We start from the raw sequence: 16044 nt of genomic DNA, 5'->3' as shown, positions 1-16044 counted from the left end.
ATGCTACGACCACCGACAGCCACCTCAATACTCGAGAATGGCCCACGTCTCGTCGTCAATGGTGGTATACACAAGCCCCTGGCCGAGCAGTTCGTCGGCGGCGCCGAGAATGTCGCGCATGCTCATGCCGGCGCCGCTCGCAATGACATTCATGTGCACGCCCTCGTTGCCGCCGGGCGCGTTGACGAGAAAGTTGTACATCTTCTGGCCCATGGGCGTGCACTGGGCGACCTTGATCGACTGGCCGGTGGCGTGTGATGCGTGGCTGTTGCCGATGTTGCTGTTGTTGTTCTTGTTGTTGTTGTTGCCGCCGTCGACAAACATGCCGGCGCCGTTGTCCTCGGCCTTGACACCGCCGAGGGGCCCCTTGGTGAAGAAGAGGTGGACGTAGGTGCTCTCGAGCAGGTGGTAGTTGACCTCGTTGAAGTCGGTGACGGCGCGGAGAAAGTGGGCGCCGACGTGCCTCTTGCCGTTGAAGGACTTGATACGCCCCCAGACGCGGACGTAGACATCGAGGTCGACGCCGGAGCCGGAGCCGGGCCCGCCGGCGACGCCGTCCATGAGGTCGTCGTCCTTCTTGTCCGTGTCGACCCACTTCTTGACCTCGAGGGTGGCGGTGCCGTCGTCGAGCTTGTAGGTGATGTTGGTGGCCTGGGGGTTGATGGCGCGGACCTGGCCGATGAAGGTGACCTGGGTGACGGTGGCGCCGTCAATCTTGAAGTCGGCGCCGGGGTAGGCCTCTTCGGCGTCGAGGATCTGCTTGATGGTGGCGGGGCGCAGCGACTCGTCTTGGTAGCCCTGTGCGTGTTGTAAGCGGGGTGCAACAGAGGGGGGGGGAAACGTGGAGCAAGACAGTACCTTGCCGCCGCCCTGGCTGCCCTGCTGGGAGCCGCCGTACATGAAGCCGCCCGAGTCATCACCGCCCTGGGCGCCGTACGCGGGTTTTTGGTAGCCTCCGTATGATGCTGTGCGGGTTAGAGGGGAGGTTCGTCGCGGTGGGGGTTGGGAGGTGCATACTCATGGCGGTAGTTGTGTGGTTAGGTGTGTTGTTGGAGGGGAGGACAAGGAGAGCAGCAGAAGAGGTGGAAAAGAGGGATCGAGAGACGCGTCTCGAGGCCGCTGAGACGCGACTGCCTTAATTGGATTTGCCCCTCACCTGTGGCAGGCAGGGGCACTGGGCATGCTCTTTCCCCTGGCTTTGGAGCGTCAGCTGGCAGCAGCTGTAGGCTCAGGAACTGCATTTGGCGGGGCTATCAGCTGGCAGCAGCTGATCACGCAATGGCTATACCAACGACTCCTGAATCTACACTTACACTGCCTTGCCTGCTGACGGGAACCGAGTAGGCGCCTTGTGAAAGCATGCGGCTGACTTGGTCTCTCGACAGGCCGCGCTCGTGGACGAGGTGTTCAGACGGCGGGCTCTCGAGAAGGGGCACCTCATCCTTGGCGGCCGAGAACCACCAGAGGCCCGATGCGCCGGCCAGCCGACCGAGCGCGATGGCATAGTTCGCTGCGGTCCCCTTTGCAGATGATGCCGAGGGTCTGCTCGATAAGTGTGAGAGCCTTGCGTGCCCAGATGGTCGTGAGACTGGTGAATGGGCAAGGCGAACCCCTCTCAGCCAGACACGCGTGCGCACACGTGACGAGAACATGTCCAGAGTGCCCCGATGGTTGTCCGGTTCAGATGTCGTAGAATTCTGGTGACAAGTCAAAGAAGACTCTGCCGCCAGGAACAGGCAAGATCCAGAGCTCAACTTGAATCAGAGGAGGGAAGTAAAGGGAGGGCGAGGCTGCTGTTGCGTCTGAAGAGCGGTCCATCCCTGTCATGGTTGCCAGCTGCCAGCCCCTGACTCCCCCCTGGAGCTTCCTCCTGGAGCCTGGCAAAGGCAAGCCTGGCAAGGTCGAGAACGGCGATGAAATGCTGGATTCAGGGTACAGTTAAAAGATTGGATCAGTTATGAACATCTCGAGGCTGGAGCCATGAGGGACCAGTTATACTGCAGCATCATCCACAAAGTTGCACATGGTCATGCAGTTCCTCCCCCAGTACACTCAGGCGTATGATCATGAAAACAGTTTCAAATCTCAATACAAATCTCAATACAATCTATTAGCTATATCGTCACCTTCTATCCTGCTTCATTTACAGTAGACTACGAGGCATGTACAAGCATAAATCAGAGTCGACACGGCTGCCCCCCGCTTAGGCCGTGCACGTCTTGGCCCCCTTGCTGGTCTTGGTCACCCAGCTCGTCACCGTCGACTTGACCTCCGACGTCTTCGTCTTGGTCACCGTCGCGCGGTTCGTGATGGTGCCCGAAGGCTTGACCGTCGAGCGGACCGTGGTCCAGCGCGTGGCCGTCGACGCCGGCAAGATGACAGTGTTGGTCTGCGCCGAGTTCTCGCGCACCGTCACCGCCGCCGTCTGCCGTGGCAGCACGACCGTGGTGTGACGCGTCTGCGTGCGGACCACGTTCTGGATCGCCGCAGGCAGCGTTGTCGTCGATTGCACCGTCACGGTACGAGTCGACTGCACCACCACCGACACGGTAGCCGGCTTCAGAGTCGACGTCTTGCCAGCCGAGACGACAGCCGTGGCCGTCGTTGTCTCGGTGCGACCGGGGAGCGTCGTCGTCGTCGCCCGCGTCTGCACCGTCACAATCGTCTGCGTCGCCGTCACAGCCTTGAGCGTGACAGGCTTGCCAACAGTCTTGGTCGTGACGAGCTCCGTCGTCGACGTGCTGCCAGGCAGCGTGACAGTGGCCGTCTTGACGTAGGTGCTGAGCGTCGACAGGACGGTCACAGTCACAGTCACGTCACCAAGGGCGCGAACCTCGACATAGGCAACCTCGGGGTCGCTTTCGTAGTCTTCAAAGTCGTCGCGCTTGGAGAAATCCTCAAACTCAAACAGGTCGCGCTTCGTCGGCGCCTTGGTCGGGATGCACTTGATCGTCGTCGTCTTCTTGGCCCTCGAGACGACAGTCTTGAACACAGTCGTCGAGACGGTCAAGGCCTTGGCAGTCACGGTGGTGACGCTGCCGTCGCCAATGACAATCGTCGACGTCGACTTGACCGTGACGGGCTTGCGAGTCGTCGTCTTGGTGAAAAAGGCCGTCGAGCGGATGACCTGCGTGGTGGTGACGCCCTTGGGGGTGCTAGTCGCCGTGCTGGTCGTCAGCGTGGTGGAGGTGATGGTCCTGGGCTCGGCAGTCTTGGTGACGATGATCGTGTTGGTCGACGTGGCGAGCGAGGTGGACGTCTGCGTGACAGGGTTGGGTGTGACGGTCGTTCCGACATTGACCGTGATGGTGGCCTTGCGGACAATCGTGGTGTCTGGCTCCTGGACAGTGGCCACATTAATCTCGGTAGAGCGGATCAAAGTCGTCTTGGTTTCGACGGCAGGTGTGATGGTGGTGGCGGCATCGAATGTCGCAGTAGCCTTGAGCGTCACCGTCGTGTCAAGAGCCTGGACAGTAGTACTTGTGGTCTCCTTCAGGGTCGACAGCTTGGTGGTAAAGACAGTCACAGTCGTGGCGGGAACGGAGCTCGTTGTCGATGTCGATGTCGATGTCGTCGTCGTTGTTGTTGTTGTAGCAGACGTGGCACTGATCGTGGCACTGGGTAGCACAACGGCACCGGCCTTGAACGGCGTGGCTGAGACCAAAGTCATGTTGATCCACGAAATTCCCGCCGGGAAGAAGGTCGCCAGCTCGAACTGGGCCGCATCAGCAGCCGTGAGCTTGGTGGCAAAAGCAGCACGGGCGCTCAGATCAGAGCCGGGACCGTCGTTGGCAAACTCGCCAAAAATGGCCCCAGCCGTGCGAGGATCATTCTTGGTCCAGTGATCCCAGCCGTTGGCTTCGATACACGAGTCGAGGAAGCTGTCGATGTAGGCCACGCGAGCGTTGGCGTTCCAGGGCCTACCAAGCGAGACGGAAGTGTACTTGGCTCCCTTGGCAGGCGTAACGGTGCACTGGTCGAACACAAAGCCGGCGGGGGTTGTGTCGGTGGCGCGCTTGCTGGCCGTCAGGGCGATGCCGTCGCGGTTCGGTGCGATGGTGCTGGCGAGGAAGTACGCGGCGCCACTGCCCCAGATCATGTCGACGTTGCCCTCAATGTAGGAGTGCGAGGCAAAGAGGAAACCGTTGATGAGCAGGGCGTCCTGGTTGCCGTAGACCTGGCAGCCGTACAGCGAGGCGTACTTGCTGCTCTTGACACCAAAGCCGAGCGAGGCATAGCTGGGAATCAAGTGTTAGTCAGAGCGTCGAAAAAAGAAAATGCTTGTGCATGTCTTCAACTCACTTGGATGCGGTGCCAAAGGTGTTGGCAAAGTTGATGTTGACAGCCTGCAGGTAGTTACCAGTGGCGTAAACAGTGGCAGAGTCTGAGTTGGAGGCGTCGGCCTGCGTGTCGATGCCCTTGTCGAAGCTGATGGTGACCTGGTTCTGAGAGTAGTCGCCAGAGTTCGAGCTGTAGCCAATGAGGATGGTGGTACCAGCCCGCGCGACGATCAGCTGCTCGTTGTACGTGCCAGGGTAGATGAAGACGGTGGGCGTGACCTGCTTCGAGGTCGGCAGGGCGTTGAGCGCGGCCTGAATGGTGTCATACGTGGTCTGACCAGCGATGGGCGTCTTGGAGACGATGAAGGCGCCGGCAGGAGGCTTAGTGCCGTCATAGACAGTGGGCGTAACAGGTGTCACGGGTACCACGGCGGGCTGCGGCGTCTGGATCTGGTCCCAGTAGGTCAGATCGATCCAGTCAGTGCTGGACATGACCTTGCTGAGGGGGTAGTCATCGGCGGTGAGCAGAGAGGCGCCCCGGAAAGTCGCACGAGCGGCAGCGTTGTTCTCCCAGTTGCCCGGGCCGGCGTTGTTGTACTCGGCAAACGTGATCGAGTCGTTGCGAGGGTCAGTATTGGACCATACCTTCCAACCAGCGGGCTGGATAACGTCGGAGAGGAAACTGTTCTTGACGACGACAAGCGCAAACTTGGAGTAGGGCCGGCCGAGGTAGACCTGGCCCTTGAGATCGACGGTGGCGGTCGGGGCCTCGGTGAAGAGACACTGATCAAAGATGTAACCGCCAATGGCAGTCAGGCTCGCACGGCTTTGAGCGGTGATGGCGGACTTGGCTCGCTTCGCGGCAATCGTGCAGCCCTTGAAGTAGGCCTTGGAGTAGCCCCAGATGAAGTCGATGGCACCGTCAATGTAGCAGCTCTCGTAGTACTGGTTGCCAGCCGTTGCGCCCGTCAGGAGGGTGTCCTGCCAGCCAACAAACGAGCAACCGTAGAAGCCAATCTTGTCGCCATAGACGCTAGCGGCGAGGGAGACGTAGCTGGGAATCGCGCCGTCCAGGTTCTCCGTGTTGACGAGGTTGATGTTGTACCAGGAGATCTTGGAGCTCGCCGTAGCAATGGTTGCCGTCTCGGAGTTGCTGTGACCGGCAGGCGGTGGGGACACGGACAGACCGCGAGCCTGGGTGATGGTGACCTGATTGTTCTTGTAGCTCTTGCCAGGGGCATCACTCGTGTATCCAATGATCATGACAGGTCCCGGGCGGTTGATGCTAGGCACCTGCTCAGTGTAGGTACCGGGATAGAGGAAGATGATTTGGTTCGACGAATCCGATGGCAAGCTAGCCAGGGCAGCTGTCAGGCTGTTGAAGGTTTCCGCGGTGCTGCCATCAGCGCGGCGGGTGATGGCGCCAGGAGCGCCCACGATGACGGCGCCAGCAGGAGGCTCGGTGCCGCTCGTCGGGTGCGTGAGCACGACGGGGGTGGTGGGCACAGGACCCGGCACGTCGGCAGCTCCAACTGACGTGAGGCTGTAGCTGGGAACATAGGCAAACGCCTTGGCATCCAGCCAGCTCGTGCTGCCAATGAAGGTCTCAAGCTTGTACTGGGAAGCCTGTGCCTCGGTGAGCTTGGTGGCAAAGGTGGCGCGCGAGTCAGTCCAGTTGCCAGGTCCAATGTTGTTGAACTCGCCAAAGAGAACATTGTCGGTCTGCGGGTTGCTCGTTTGCCAGACGCTCCAGCCTGCAGGGGAAATGTGCTTGTCCAGGAAGGAGTTCATGTACACCGTGACGGCATACTGCGACCAAGGACGACCCAGAGCAACGGTACCGAAGTTGGTACCGTAGCTTTCGGTGTAGGTGATGACGGACTTGTCAAAGACGAAGCCACCAGCCCACGCGGCATTGGGTCTGTTCTGGGCAGTAATGTACGTCCTCGGGGTGTTGGAGGCGACGTAGCATTGGTGGAAGTAAGCCTTGCTGTAACCCCAAATAAAGTCAACACTGCCCTCAATGTAGCTGTTGCTGAACACCTGAACACCCTGGTTGACGAGAAGGGTATCCTGGAAACCATCGAAAGCACATCCGTACGCCGCCATGTTGGCGCCGAAGAAGTCACCGGCCAGCGCCGCTGTGCTCGGCTGCTGAGGGTACGTGTTGGTGAAGTTGATGTTGTACAGGGCCAAGCCGTCACCGTTGGTGTTCTTCCAGTTGAGAACGGGTGTCTCCTCGTTGCGTCCCGCGCTCGTGGACACACCACGGCTGAACTTGATGTGGACGGCGTTCTGGGTGAAGTCATTCTCGAAAGAAGTTTCACCACGGAGGGTGACCTTGCCACGGCGCGTAATGCTGACCTGCTCCTCGTACGATCCAGCCTTGATGAAGATGGTGTACTCCTTGCCGTCCGCAGGGAGGGCCGCCACGGCAGACGCGACAGTGGCATACTCGCCAGTCGCGGGAGTGGGCGCAACGGTCAAGGTGTTGGAGGGAGCCGAGGTGGTAGTGGTAGTCGGAGCGACGCTGCTGGCGCCCGACGGGGCGCTCGTCGTCGTCGCAGACGTCGTCGTCACGACAGGCGCGGCATAGACCGAGTCTGGCCAGGCTTGCTGGGGAGCAATGGCAGGGGCATCGAGCCAGGCGTCGTCGCCGAGAACCTTCTTGACGGTGTAGGCGGAGTTGTCAGCAAGCAGCTTGACAACAGAAGCACGAGCAGTGGTCACGGCACCAGGGCCCGTGTTGTTGGCCTCCGCAAAGGTGCCAATGAACGTGGTGGGGGCTCCGATCCTCCAGCCGACGGGGTAAATGTGGGCATCAAGGTACGAGTTGACGACAGCCACCTGGGCGTTGGTGCTGTAGTCCCTGCCGAGATAGGTGCCCCGCTGAGGCACGGTCTTGTCCTTGGGAACAATGGCGCAGCCATCGAAGACGATCTGAGAGCCACCAAAAGAGTTCTGGTACCTGTTCGCCGCGATGGTCTGGCCCGTGTTGGTAGACTCCCTGGACACGATGACCGAGTTGTAGAAGTAGCCGGCGCCAATACCCCAGACGAAGTCTGTGGTGCCCTCAATGCGACCACCGCTGAAGAAAACGTTACCGTAGTCAAGGTACAGCGAGCCCTGGGTAGACTTGACGTTGCAGCCGTAAAAGGCGACCTTGGTGCCCTTTGAGTAGGCAGCAATCGCGATGTTGTTGGTCTGCTGAGCGAACGTGTTCTCAAAGTTGATGTTGTAGAAGGTCACAAACTTGGCCTCGTACTTGTTGGCCGAGAATGTGGCCGTGCCAGCAGAGCCGCCTGCGCTGGAGAGAACGCCGGCCGCATTCTGGATGGTGACCTTGTTGGCCGACGAGGACAGAGCGTTGTCGGTCTCACCGCGAAGGATGGTGGCGCCGGTGCGAGTCAGCGTGACCTTCTCATTGTACGTGCCAGCCAGAATGTAAATGTGCTGCGTCGTCGTGTCGGCGGGCAGCGCGGCAACAGCAGCAGCAAGGCTGTTGAACGTGGCACATGATGAGCCAACGGGGCCGACAATCAGCGCAGTCGAAGGGACGGACGAGGGTGCGCAGGCAGCAGCTGTGGTAGAGACAGCAGATGATGTGTCGATGGTGCTGGCAGCAGCTGTCGTGAATCGACGGACACGGCCGACGTAGTCGAAGCCGCAGCCGCAGCCGTGGCATCAGACGAAACCTTGTTGACACTGGCCGCGACGGACGACGCAATGTTAACGCTGGAGGCGACAGATGAGGCAGCGTTGACGCTGGGAGCGACAGATGAGGCAGCATTGACGCTGGCGGCGGATGAGGCAACGCTGACGCTGGCAGCGGACGAGGCAGAGTTGACGCTGGCGGCAGCAGATGAGGCGGAGTTGACGCTGGCAGCGGATGAGGCAACGCTGACGCTGGCAGCGGACGAGGCAACGCTGACGCTGGCGGCGGATGAGGCAACGCTGACGCTGGCAGCGGACGAGGCAATGTTGACGCTGGCAGCGGACGAGGCAACGCTGACGCTGGCAGCAACAGACGAAGCAGCAACAGACGAAGCAGCAATAGACGAAGCAGCAACAGACGAAGCAGCAGCCGACGAAGCAGCAACCGACGAAGCAGCAACAGACGAAGCAGCAGCCGACGAAGGGGCAACAGAACTCGTCGTCGCGGATCCAGAGGGGCTCCTCTGGATCGAGCTCAAGACGGCGGCATCCACCCAGTCGACGCCGGCGACGGCCACACTGGGATACAGGCCCGTGTAGAAGGCGGAAAGCTCATAGGGCGCAAGCTTGGCGACGTCGGTGGCGAGGGTGACGTAGGCGGCGCGGGCGGCGGCCTTGTTCGCGTAGCTGCCGGGGCCGGTGGTGTCGTACTCGATGTAGGTGTTGCGGGCGTCCTGGGTGTTGGTGTCGACGTAGACGCCCGAGTTGGCGACGAAGCCGGCGATGGACGTCTCGCGCCAGACGACGGCGACGCCGACACCGTTGGCGGCAGCCAGGAAGACATTCTTGTTCGTGGTGCCGGCCTTCTGGATGATCTGGCACGTGTCAAAGACGACGTTGGAGTTGTACAGCTTGCCCGAGGCGGTGTCGGTGAAGCCCTTGTTGTAGACGACGAGGGCATTGTTGTTGGTGGCCGTGATGGTGGAGCCATAGACGTAGAAGCTGCCGAAGGACGAGAAGATCTTGTCGGCGGCCTGGACGTATGAGTTGGCAATGAGACCAGAATTGTGGCTGCCGGCGAATCCAATGCTACCAGCAGCGGTGAGCTGGCACGAGTAAAAGGCGTGCTTGGAACCGCGCAGGAAGGCAATGCCGGCGGTGGACGCGGCATTGGCGTTGGCAATGTTGACGTTCTTCCAGGTGACACCCTTGGAGGTGCTCGTCAGGAAGTTGATGGGCGGGGTGGTACCGGAGGCACCGTTGGTGATGGTGACGAGATTGTCCGAGTACGTCTTGCCCGTTGAGGCCGTCTCGCCGACGATGGTCACGGCGGCGGTGGCTTGGATGGCGATGGCCTCGGTGTACGTGCCGGCCAAGACAGTCACGGTAGGGACGGCATTGGCCTGGGCGTAGGCGATGGCCGAGTTGATGTTGGTGAACTGGCCGGATCCATCCGAGGCGACGGTGACGGCTGGAGACGCATTAGCAGTGGTCGTCGTCGTGCCAGTGCTGCTGCTGCTGCTGCTGCTGCTGCTGCTGCCACGCGAAGTGCTGGTCGAGAGGCTGGTCGAGGAAGTGACAGAGGAAGAGACGACTGATACAGAAGAGGCCGATGCCGAGAAAGTAGGCGCAACAGACGCAGGAGATACAGCAGCAGCATGTACCAGAGCAGAAAAATGAGCGAGGGCTGCAGCCGAAGAAGCAGATGCAGAAGCAGATGCAGAAGCAGGCGGGTTGGGGCGGCGGGCCGGGCAGACCAAATCACCAGAAGGAGGGGCAGCAGTGTTCGCACCTTCAGCGGCAGCAGCACTTGGCCGGCAGAGGCCGAGCAGCAGCAGCGAGAGGACGGTAGCCTTCATGCTGGCGGATGGCGATCAGCGGCGGCGGAGGGCCCGGGGGGGAGGGGGAGGAGGGCGGTCGAAACACGTGTGAAGAGGTGGGTGACTCGGCGGAGGGCCGGAGAACGATGGGCGTGGGGGAACGAGCATCGAGAGGAGGGCATCGCAATCGACGTCGCCGGGCCTGGGGAAGCAGGTCCATCTTGTATGAACGGCACGAATGCCAGCCAGATGCCGGGGCTACTTGGTGTCGCTGTCTGTCAGTCCATCGAACGACCCTGCTTCTCCAGAACGAGGCGAGGCCATCGCTTTCGACCGATGAAAATGATAGTCTAGCTCCATGTCAAGCTGTGAGCTGAACTCGGTTCGGCCTCATCGTGAGGCCCCTGACCCCTGCGGTTATGGTCAGAAAAGCTTGGCCTGGACTTCTTTTGGGGGGGAGGAATATCAGAGCAGACGGGGAGGCCTACCGGCTAGTTCCTCATCTTGGGGGGGGACCGCATTGCTGGGAACGCCTCTCGTTAGCTGGCCTCCCGTATCGTTGTCCAACCTGGTGGCCGGCAAGGCTTCTGTGCCTCGTCTCGAGTTGGAATCGTGCTAGGCGTCCCAGGAGAGCTGGGCCATAGACGTCGCTGTCGACGGGCTGTCCATGGGCCCATGGTCCATGGGTCCATGGGGAGCATTCGCGATATCGGGGGGGTCGGCGTGATCGAGCGCTGGCGCTAAGGAATCGATAGCCTCAGCGTGCCATCGTCCCAGTCGAGCACGATCAAGCGAACGAGTGGATACTGCATGGTGTGTGTTGGTTTTGGGAGTCGTTGCAAGACTGAGGTGAGGTAGGCCAGGAAGAGCGGCAGTTGTCTTGACGAGGCTAGGATATGGGGAGTGGAGCCAGTGCGAGGTCTCGGCAAGGGCAGACGGCGAACTGGGGCGTTGAGTGACAAGCTTTCCCACGTGGTGCTGGCGTGTTGGCATGCTGGCGTGCTGGCGTGCTGGCGTGCTGCAGGGGTTCGAGGGGGCAAGGGGGCAAGGGGCAAGGGGCAAGGGCGCCGTGCCTGGGGCTGAGGGCGTAGAGGCAGGGGGCCTCGTTAGGGCCTCTTGGGCCTGTCCGGTGCCCCAATTGGGCCTCTGCGGCGCTACGGCCAGGGGTTCTGGGGTTTCTGGGGGTTCTGAGGGTTCTGAGGGCTCTTTCCACTACCTAGGTGCACAAAGGACCATGTCGCTCCTCCGAGTCATGGTGGGGTCTTCTTCTTTTTTTTTTCTTTAGGGTCTTTAGTCTTTAGGGTCTTTAGTCTTTAGGGTCTTTAGTCTTTAGGGTCTTTAGTCTTTAGTCTTTAGGGGCCTCCCAGGGGCCGAGGTGCCGGGTCTCGACTGCGAAATGTGCATTGGCCCGCCCTCGGAGATCCCCCCTCTCCCTGGCCCGGCCTTGGAGAGAAATGCTTGTTTGCGACCCGAATTTGCATCGTCTTCCCTTTGTCCTGAGGATCCGGCTGCTCCCGCCCTACCACTCATTGTTCCGACCTGCATTGCAACGATCATATGCGATGGGCCGCCTTCCTTACTTCTTCTTTATCTGCGCTTATCTTCTCTCCCCCATGGTAAGCTTGTTGGTGCATTCCCTCCCTTGCCGCTAGACCCCATGCCTCGCGAGAGGAAACTAAGAAAGAAAGAGAGACAAAAAAAGAGACAGCATCTCGCATGGTCGCGACGTGTTCGTGCAAGCCACTGATGCTCCTGATAACGGCTGTCAGACGCCCGCTCATGCCACGACGCCAACGACTGCTGCGTTTCCCCCCCATCCCTCATGGCACCCTCGCCTATCGACGGGGCTTCGCACCCAAAATGGGTCATGGTCCCGGCGGCTTGTGACGCCAGGCCTGCGAGCTACTGCGCGCTTCAGCCGACAAGCTGAAGCGAGCACCAGAGGCCTAGACTGCATGGGCCATGTGGCGTGGGCTCCCTCGCCTGATTGTCTGCTGCGTGCCCGCCGGTCTACTATAAGTTCGACCTTGAGGGATAAGCCGATGTGAGACATCCGTCGGGTGACCCGAGGAAGGGTTTCGATTTTTTTTTCTCTCCATCGCGACTGACTCTGCAGCTTCTTGACAGGTCCGACTTGACAGGTCTCAACTTGACAGGTCTGTGTCGAGACCCTTCGTCAAGCGCGCGGGAGGGGGAACTAGCCGATTAAAGAACCCAAGGGGTTCCTGCTCCACTCAGACCATGGCAACATTCGTCAGCAGCGCCGCCGGCCTCGCGAGGCGTCACGGTTGGTTCGAGGGACGCAAGGGAACGTGGAATGTCTGGTGCCGTAACGAGAAACGTCCATGAGGGTTTTCGTGGAATTAGGGAGGACCTTTACAAAATCCCATGCACGCGAATGTGCAACATGTCTGCAATGTGGAGGAAATCGCATCAGGGGGCGTAAAGGTTGGCATGGAGATCACAGAATCCCATGTACGCGAGCGTGGCTGACATGTCTGCGGTGGAAGATGAAATGCATGCTTGTGCGCCATGCTCCATCCGCCACTTTCTTTCGCCTGTCGAACTGCGATGACACCTGTTGCTTGTCAGTAGTTGCCTGGTCAGGATCTAATCATACCACACGCCAGGCAAGCCCCCGCCATGCTCTTGAATGTTGAGTGTCCTTGCTTCCATTGTAGGAGAGCCAACGAGATGGAGCGACGTTTTCAGCTGTGCTTGTCGCAACAGGGCATGTAGCTCGACTCGTGTTTGGAAACCATTTGCCGAAAGGCGAGGCCGGTATCGTGGCCGCGCGGCTGCCTTGCCCCATGGCCTTTTCGTCACTGGTGCTGTGGCGTTTGCGCTTTGGCTTGGCAGGCAACACACTCATTTCGATGAGGCAGAGGCAGGGCCGGTATGAGCTCGCGGTCTGATCGCGGCAAAGATACCATCGATGAGAGGGCAAGTTGGGCCTTTGGAGTCGCTGATGTGCGCCATCTAGGTCAGCCAAGAGGGTGGTTCGTGAATATTCCAGCAGCAGGAAAGGGAATCTCCCTCAGGAAACTCCCCTGCTCGATGCAAGGCTCGGCCAGTCTTCGTCCCGTTGGTCTGTATTCGGCCTTTGCTCCTTGGAAAGCTCATCGATGGGGGATGTAGGTCAGTGGTAGACTGTTCGCTTCGCATGCGAAAGGTCCCCGGTTCAATCCCGGGCATCTCCACTTTTGCATTTTGCTCTGGTGAGGTTTCGAGACGCACAGTCTGGACTCTGGCGAGTGCTCTGACGAGGGCTGGTGACAAGGAGCGAGTATAAGACCAGGTTGCAGTGGCACGTGTCTGGCAGGTGGCATGAGCATTCGATGACTCTTTTGACGAGCAGTCACCAGCTGAAAAAGCCAACAGGTAACGAGGATCAACTGGCCGACCTTGCTGAGTGGGGTTGGTGTCGTGAGCTCGATGAAGCGGATCCTCGGAAGAGGCTAGCAAGGCTGGCCTTCGGAGGTCGTCTGCCCGTTTCACGTGACATGGGATCACATGTCTTAGTCAGCCGCGTCAACACGATCGTTTCGATGAACGACTCATCAACCAACATCACCACCAGCCTCACATCTCCCACCTCGTCTCTCGCCCTTCCATCACACGCCTTCGAAAACATGCGCTCGCCATGAAGAACGGTCCTGCCGACGGCTCATCACCGGCACAGGGCCCTCCCTACGACCCGACGACAGGGTTCCCCTCGACCGGCGTCCTGCCCGTGGTCCCGCCCGATCTGCTGCCAGACAAAAACCCACGAAGCAACGCGGCGACGGCAGCATCGGCAGCGGGCGTGCGGGCCCTCAGCGCCCAGGCCATCGCCTTTTACTTCCGCGCCCCCGTCAAGGCCTTCTTCCGCACGCGCGTCGACTACCTCGCCTGGGCCCGCAGCGTGCACCTCGACCAGATCCAGCAGCAGCTGCAGCGACGCGATCCGGCGTCGGCGGCCGCGCGGTCGCGGTTCCAGAACGGCCTGCGCCACACGTGGGACTGGCTGCGCGGCACGACGCCCGGCGTCCTGACGACGGCCATCCGCCGTCACGGCTGGGGCGTCGTGCCCAACCAGATCCTGCCGCCGCTGCTGGCCAACGTGACACGTCGGCGCCGTCCTCTACACGAGCTACTCCCAGATCCTCGGCCCAGCTGCACGAGCAGAGCGCGAGAGCCCGCCGCACCGTCTACCCGCCGCCCGAGCCCGTCCACACCTTCACCGCCGGCCTGCTCGCCGGCGCCCTGCAGAGCCTCGTCGCCGCGCCCCTCGACGCCATCCAGGCCCGCTACGACCACCGCGACCTCATGCCGCCGGCCGACGGGCGTGCCGCCGCCGCCCCCAAGAGCATGTGGACCTTCAGCGCCGAGAAGCTGCGCGAGATTGGCCCCGGCGGCATCTTCGCCGGCTACGGCCTCTCGCTCCTCAAGGACGGCCTCGGCAGCGCCGTCTTCTTCAGCACCTTTGAGTACGTCAAGGCCCAGAGCTACTACCGTTTCGTGACGTGGTACTACGGCGACCTCAACGAGGACATGGCCAACCTTTTGGCGACGCGGCGGCCGACGCGCGCCGGCCCCCGCGCCGACGACAACGACGGCATCACGCCCCTCATCATCAAGCCGCACTACGCCATCGAGCCCCTGTTCCTGCTGCTCGCCGGCGTCACCGCCTCGTTCGCCCAGCAGGCCGTCATGCACCCGTTGACGCACTTTCAGCTCGAGCACTGGGACCACCTCGAGGACATTGACCAGAAGACGGCGACCATGCGGGCCGACGCCGCCGCCCGGGGCGGTGCGCCGGCCCGGGGGTCCATCTTCCGCATCTACTACCACGCCTACCAGGAGACGTGGGCGCAGTGCGAGGCGGCCGCCGCCGCCCAGGGCCGGAGCGTTCGCAGCTGGCTGTACCGGGGGTTCTGGTGGAACACGATCCGTCAGGTGCCGAGCACGAGCGCCGGCCTCATCATATTTGAGCTCGTGCGCAGGAAGTACGGTCTGCGCAGCGACGAAGTGCGCATCAACAAGGACGGCTACGATATCCAGCTGAACTAGGGTAGCTGGCGGGCTGCAGGCTGGCTGGCTGCTGGATTGTATGACGGCGGAGAGGGAGAAGCATGGCTGGCAGGCCGAGGTGTAGGAGCCCGGCGTTTGGGATCGTTTCTCTAGATGTATGGTTGGGAACCCACAGGATTCCATTTCACAAGCATGGCGGCATATTTGTAGCATATTCCCAACTCTGAACAGCCTCTTTTATTGTGCGGGCTACTTATATGCAATGCACCATGTGGTGACGCAAATCTCCAGGAGGTGACATTCGTCCTTCAGACTGATGAGCCCAAATGCTCGGGACAATTCAAATGAAATCGCGGGCCAAAACATCCGACGCAACAAACGCAACAAGATGCCAAGAGAGCAGACGATAGCGTTTATCACTGCCGGCAACGGTCCCAACCACTCACCGGCGCTGCGCCGTCTCAGACGGGAAGGTCGATAGGCGAAGGATCGACAAAGACTTGGGCTAGCCCAGTGTAACGTTTGTCCGCCCCAGCCGTTCCTTGCGGCCATCCCTGCCGAACCCGAACCGAACCAACAGCCAACGACCGTTGGATCGAGATGGAGATATCGACCCGGCGCGGGGTAGCCCTAGCTTCCAGCATCATGTCTCTCGCTGTCTGCCCGGATGCGGCGATCAATAAGAAGGCCGCCACTCCCGCGCTCTGCAGCCACGTCAGGCACACATTGCCCATTCGTCCACGGCAGCGCTCACCTCTCTCTCTCTCTCTCTCACACACACACCACTACACTCGCGCCATATACGTCCACACCATGAGGCGTGCCATGTTTCCCGTAGCGCTCGCGGGCCTCGCCGCAGCGGCCCCCTCACCGGGCCTCCCGCTGGCGATCAACACATGGGGCGGTCCGTTCGTCGCCGCCACCGACGCAGCCTACGCATCCCTCCTCCAAGGCGGCGCGGCCCTCGACGCCGTCGAAACAGGGTGCTCCGTCTGCGAGGCGAACCAGTGCGACGGCTCCGTCGGCTACGGCGGGTCGCCAGACGAAGCGTGCGAGACGACGCTCGACGCCATGATCATGGACGGCGTCACCATGAAAGCCGGCGCCGTGGCCGGGCTGCGCCGCATCAAGAACGCCGTGGGCGTCGCGCGCGTCGTCCCTGAGCAGCACACGTAAAAAAAATTAGGAGCAACCGTAAAAAAAATTCTCGGCGGTGCCACAATGAGATATCAGAGCCGAGCATTTAGGATATTGTATCGCAGCTGAACTTTCAGAGA

The 16044-nt window shown here is 60.8% G+C and overlaps 4 protein-coding genes and 1 non-coding gene across 5 annotated transcripts; 3 read left to right on the top strand and 2 right to left on the bottom strand.

The window, feature by feature from the left end:
* Nucleotides 1-24: 24 nt before the first annotated feature.
* Nucleotides 25-1021, bottom strand: VDAG_10269 (replication factor-A protein; the record flags this gene model as incomplete). Its single annotated transcript, XM_009659886.1, has 3 exons — nucleotides 25-798; nucleotides 859-965; nucleotides 1018-1021. 3 exons carry the CDS (start codon nucleotides 1019-1021, stop codon nucleotides 25-27), a joined length of 885 nt encoding a protein of 294 aa, XP_009658181.1.
* Nucleotides 1022-2203: 1182 nt separating this feature from the next.
* On the bottom strand, nucleotides 2204-9793 carry VDAG_10268 (pectinesterase; the record flags this gene model as incomplete). The annotated part of the gene is made up of 3 exons (XM_009659885.1): nucleotides 2204-4238; nucleotides 4303-7779; nucleotides 8001-9793. The coding sequence occupies 3 exons, from the start codon at nucleotides 9791-9793 to the stop codon at nucleotides 2204-2206; spliced, it is 7305 nt and encodes a 2434-aa protein (XP_009658180.1).
* Nucleotides 9794-12882: 3089 nt separating this feature from the next.
* On the top strand, nucleotides 12883-12954 carry VDAG_20265. The gene has a single exon. It is a non-coding gene; the product is annotated as a tRNA-Ala (tRNA).
* A 443-nt stretch (nucleotides 12955-13397) lies between these two features.
* Nucleotides 13398-14806, top strand: VDAG_10267 (uncharacterized protein; the record flags this gene model as incomplete). Its single annotated transcript, XM_009659884.1, has 2 exons — nucleotides 13398-13856; nucleotides 13910-14806. The coding sequence occupies 2 exons, from the start codon at nucleotides 13398-13400 to the stop codon at nucleotides 14804-14806; spliced, it is 1356 nt and encodes a 451-aa protein (XP_009658179.1).
* A 774-nt stretch (nucleotides 14807-15580) lies between these two features.
* On the top strand, nucleotides 15581-15943 carry VDAG_10266 (N(4)-(beta-N-acetylglucosaminyl)-L-asparaginase; the record flags this gene model as incomplete). Its single annotated transcript, XM_009659883.1, has 1 exon — nucleotides 15581-15943. One exon carries the CDS (start codon nucleotides 15581-15583, stop codon nucleotides 15941-15943), a length of 363 nt encoding a protein of 120 aa, XP_009658178.1.
* Between the last annotated feature and the right edge of the window lie 101 nt (nucleotides 15944-16044).

The sequence above is a fragment of the Verticillium dahliae genome, genomic scaffold (assembly GCF_000150675.1).
Source record: "Verticillium dahliae VdLs.17 supercont1.34 genomic scaffold, whole genome shotgun sequence".
NCBI classification, from domain to species: domain Eukaryota; kingdom Fungi; phylum Ascomycota; class Sordariomycetes; order Glomerellales; family Plectosphaerellaceae; genus Verticillium; species Verticillium dahliae.
Note: the sequence above shows the minus strand (reverse complement) of the source record. Positions and strands in the feature narration are given on the sequence as shown.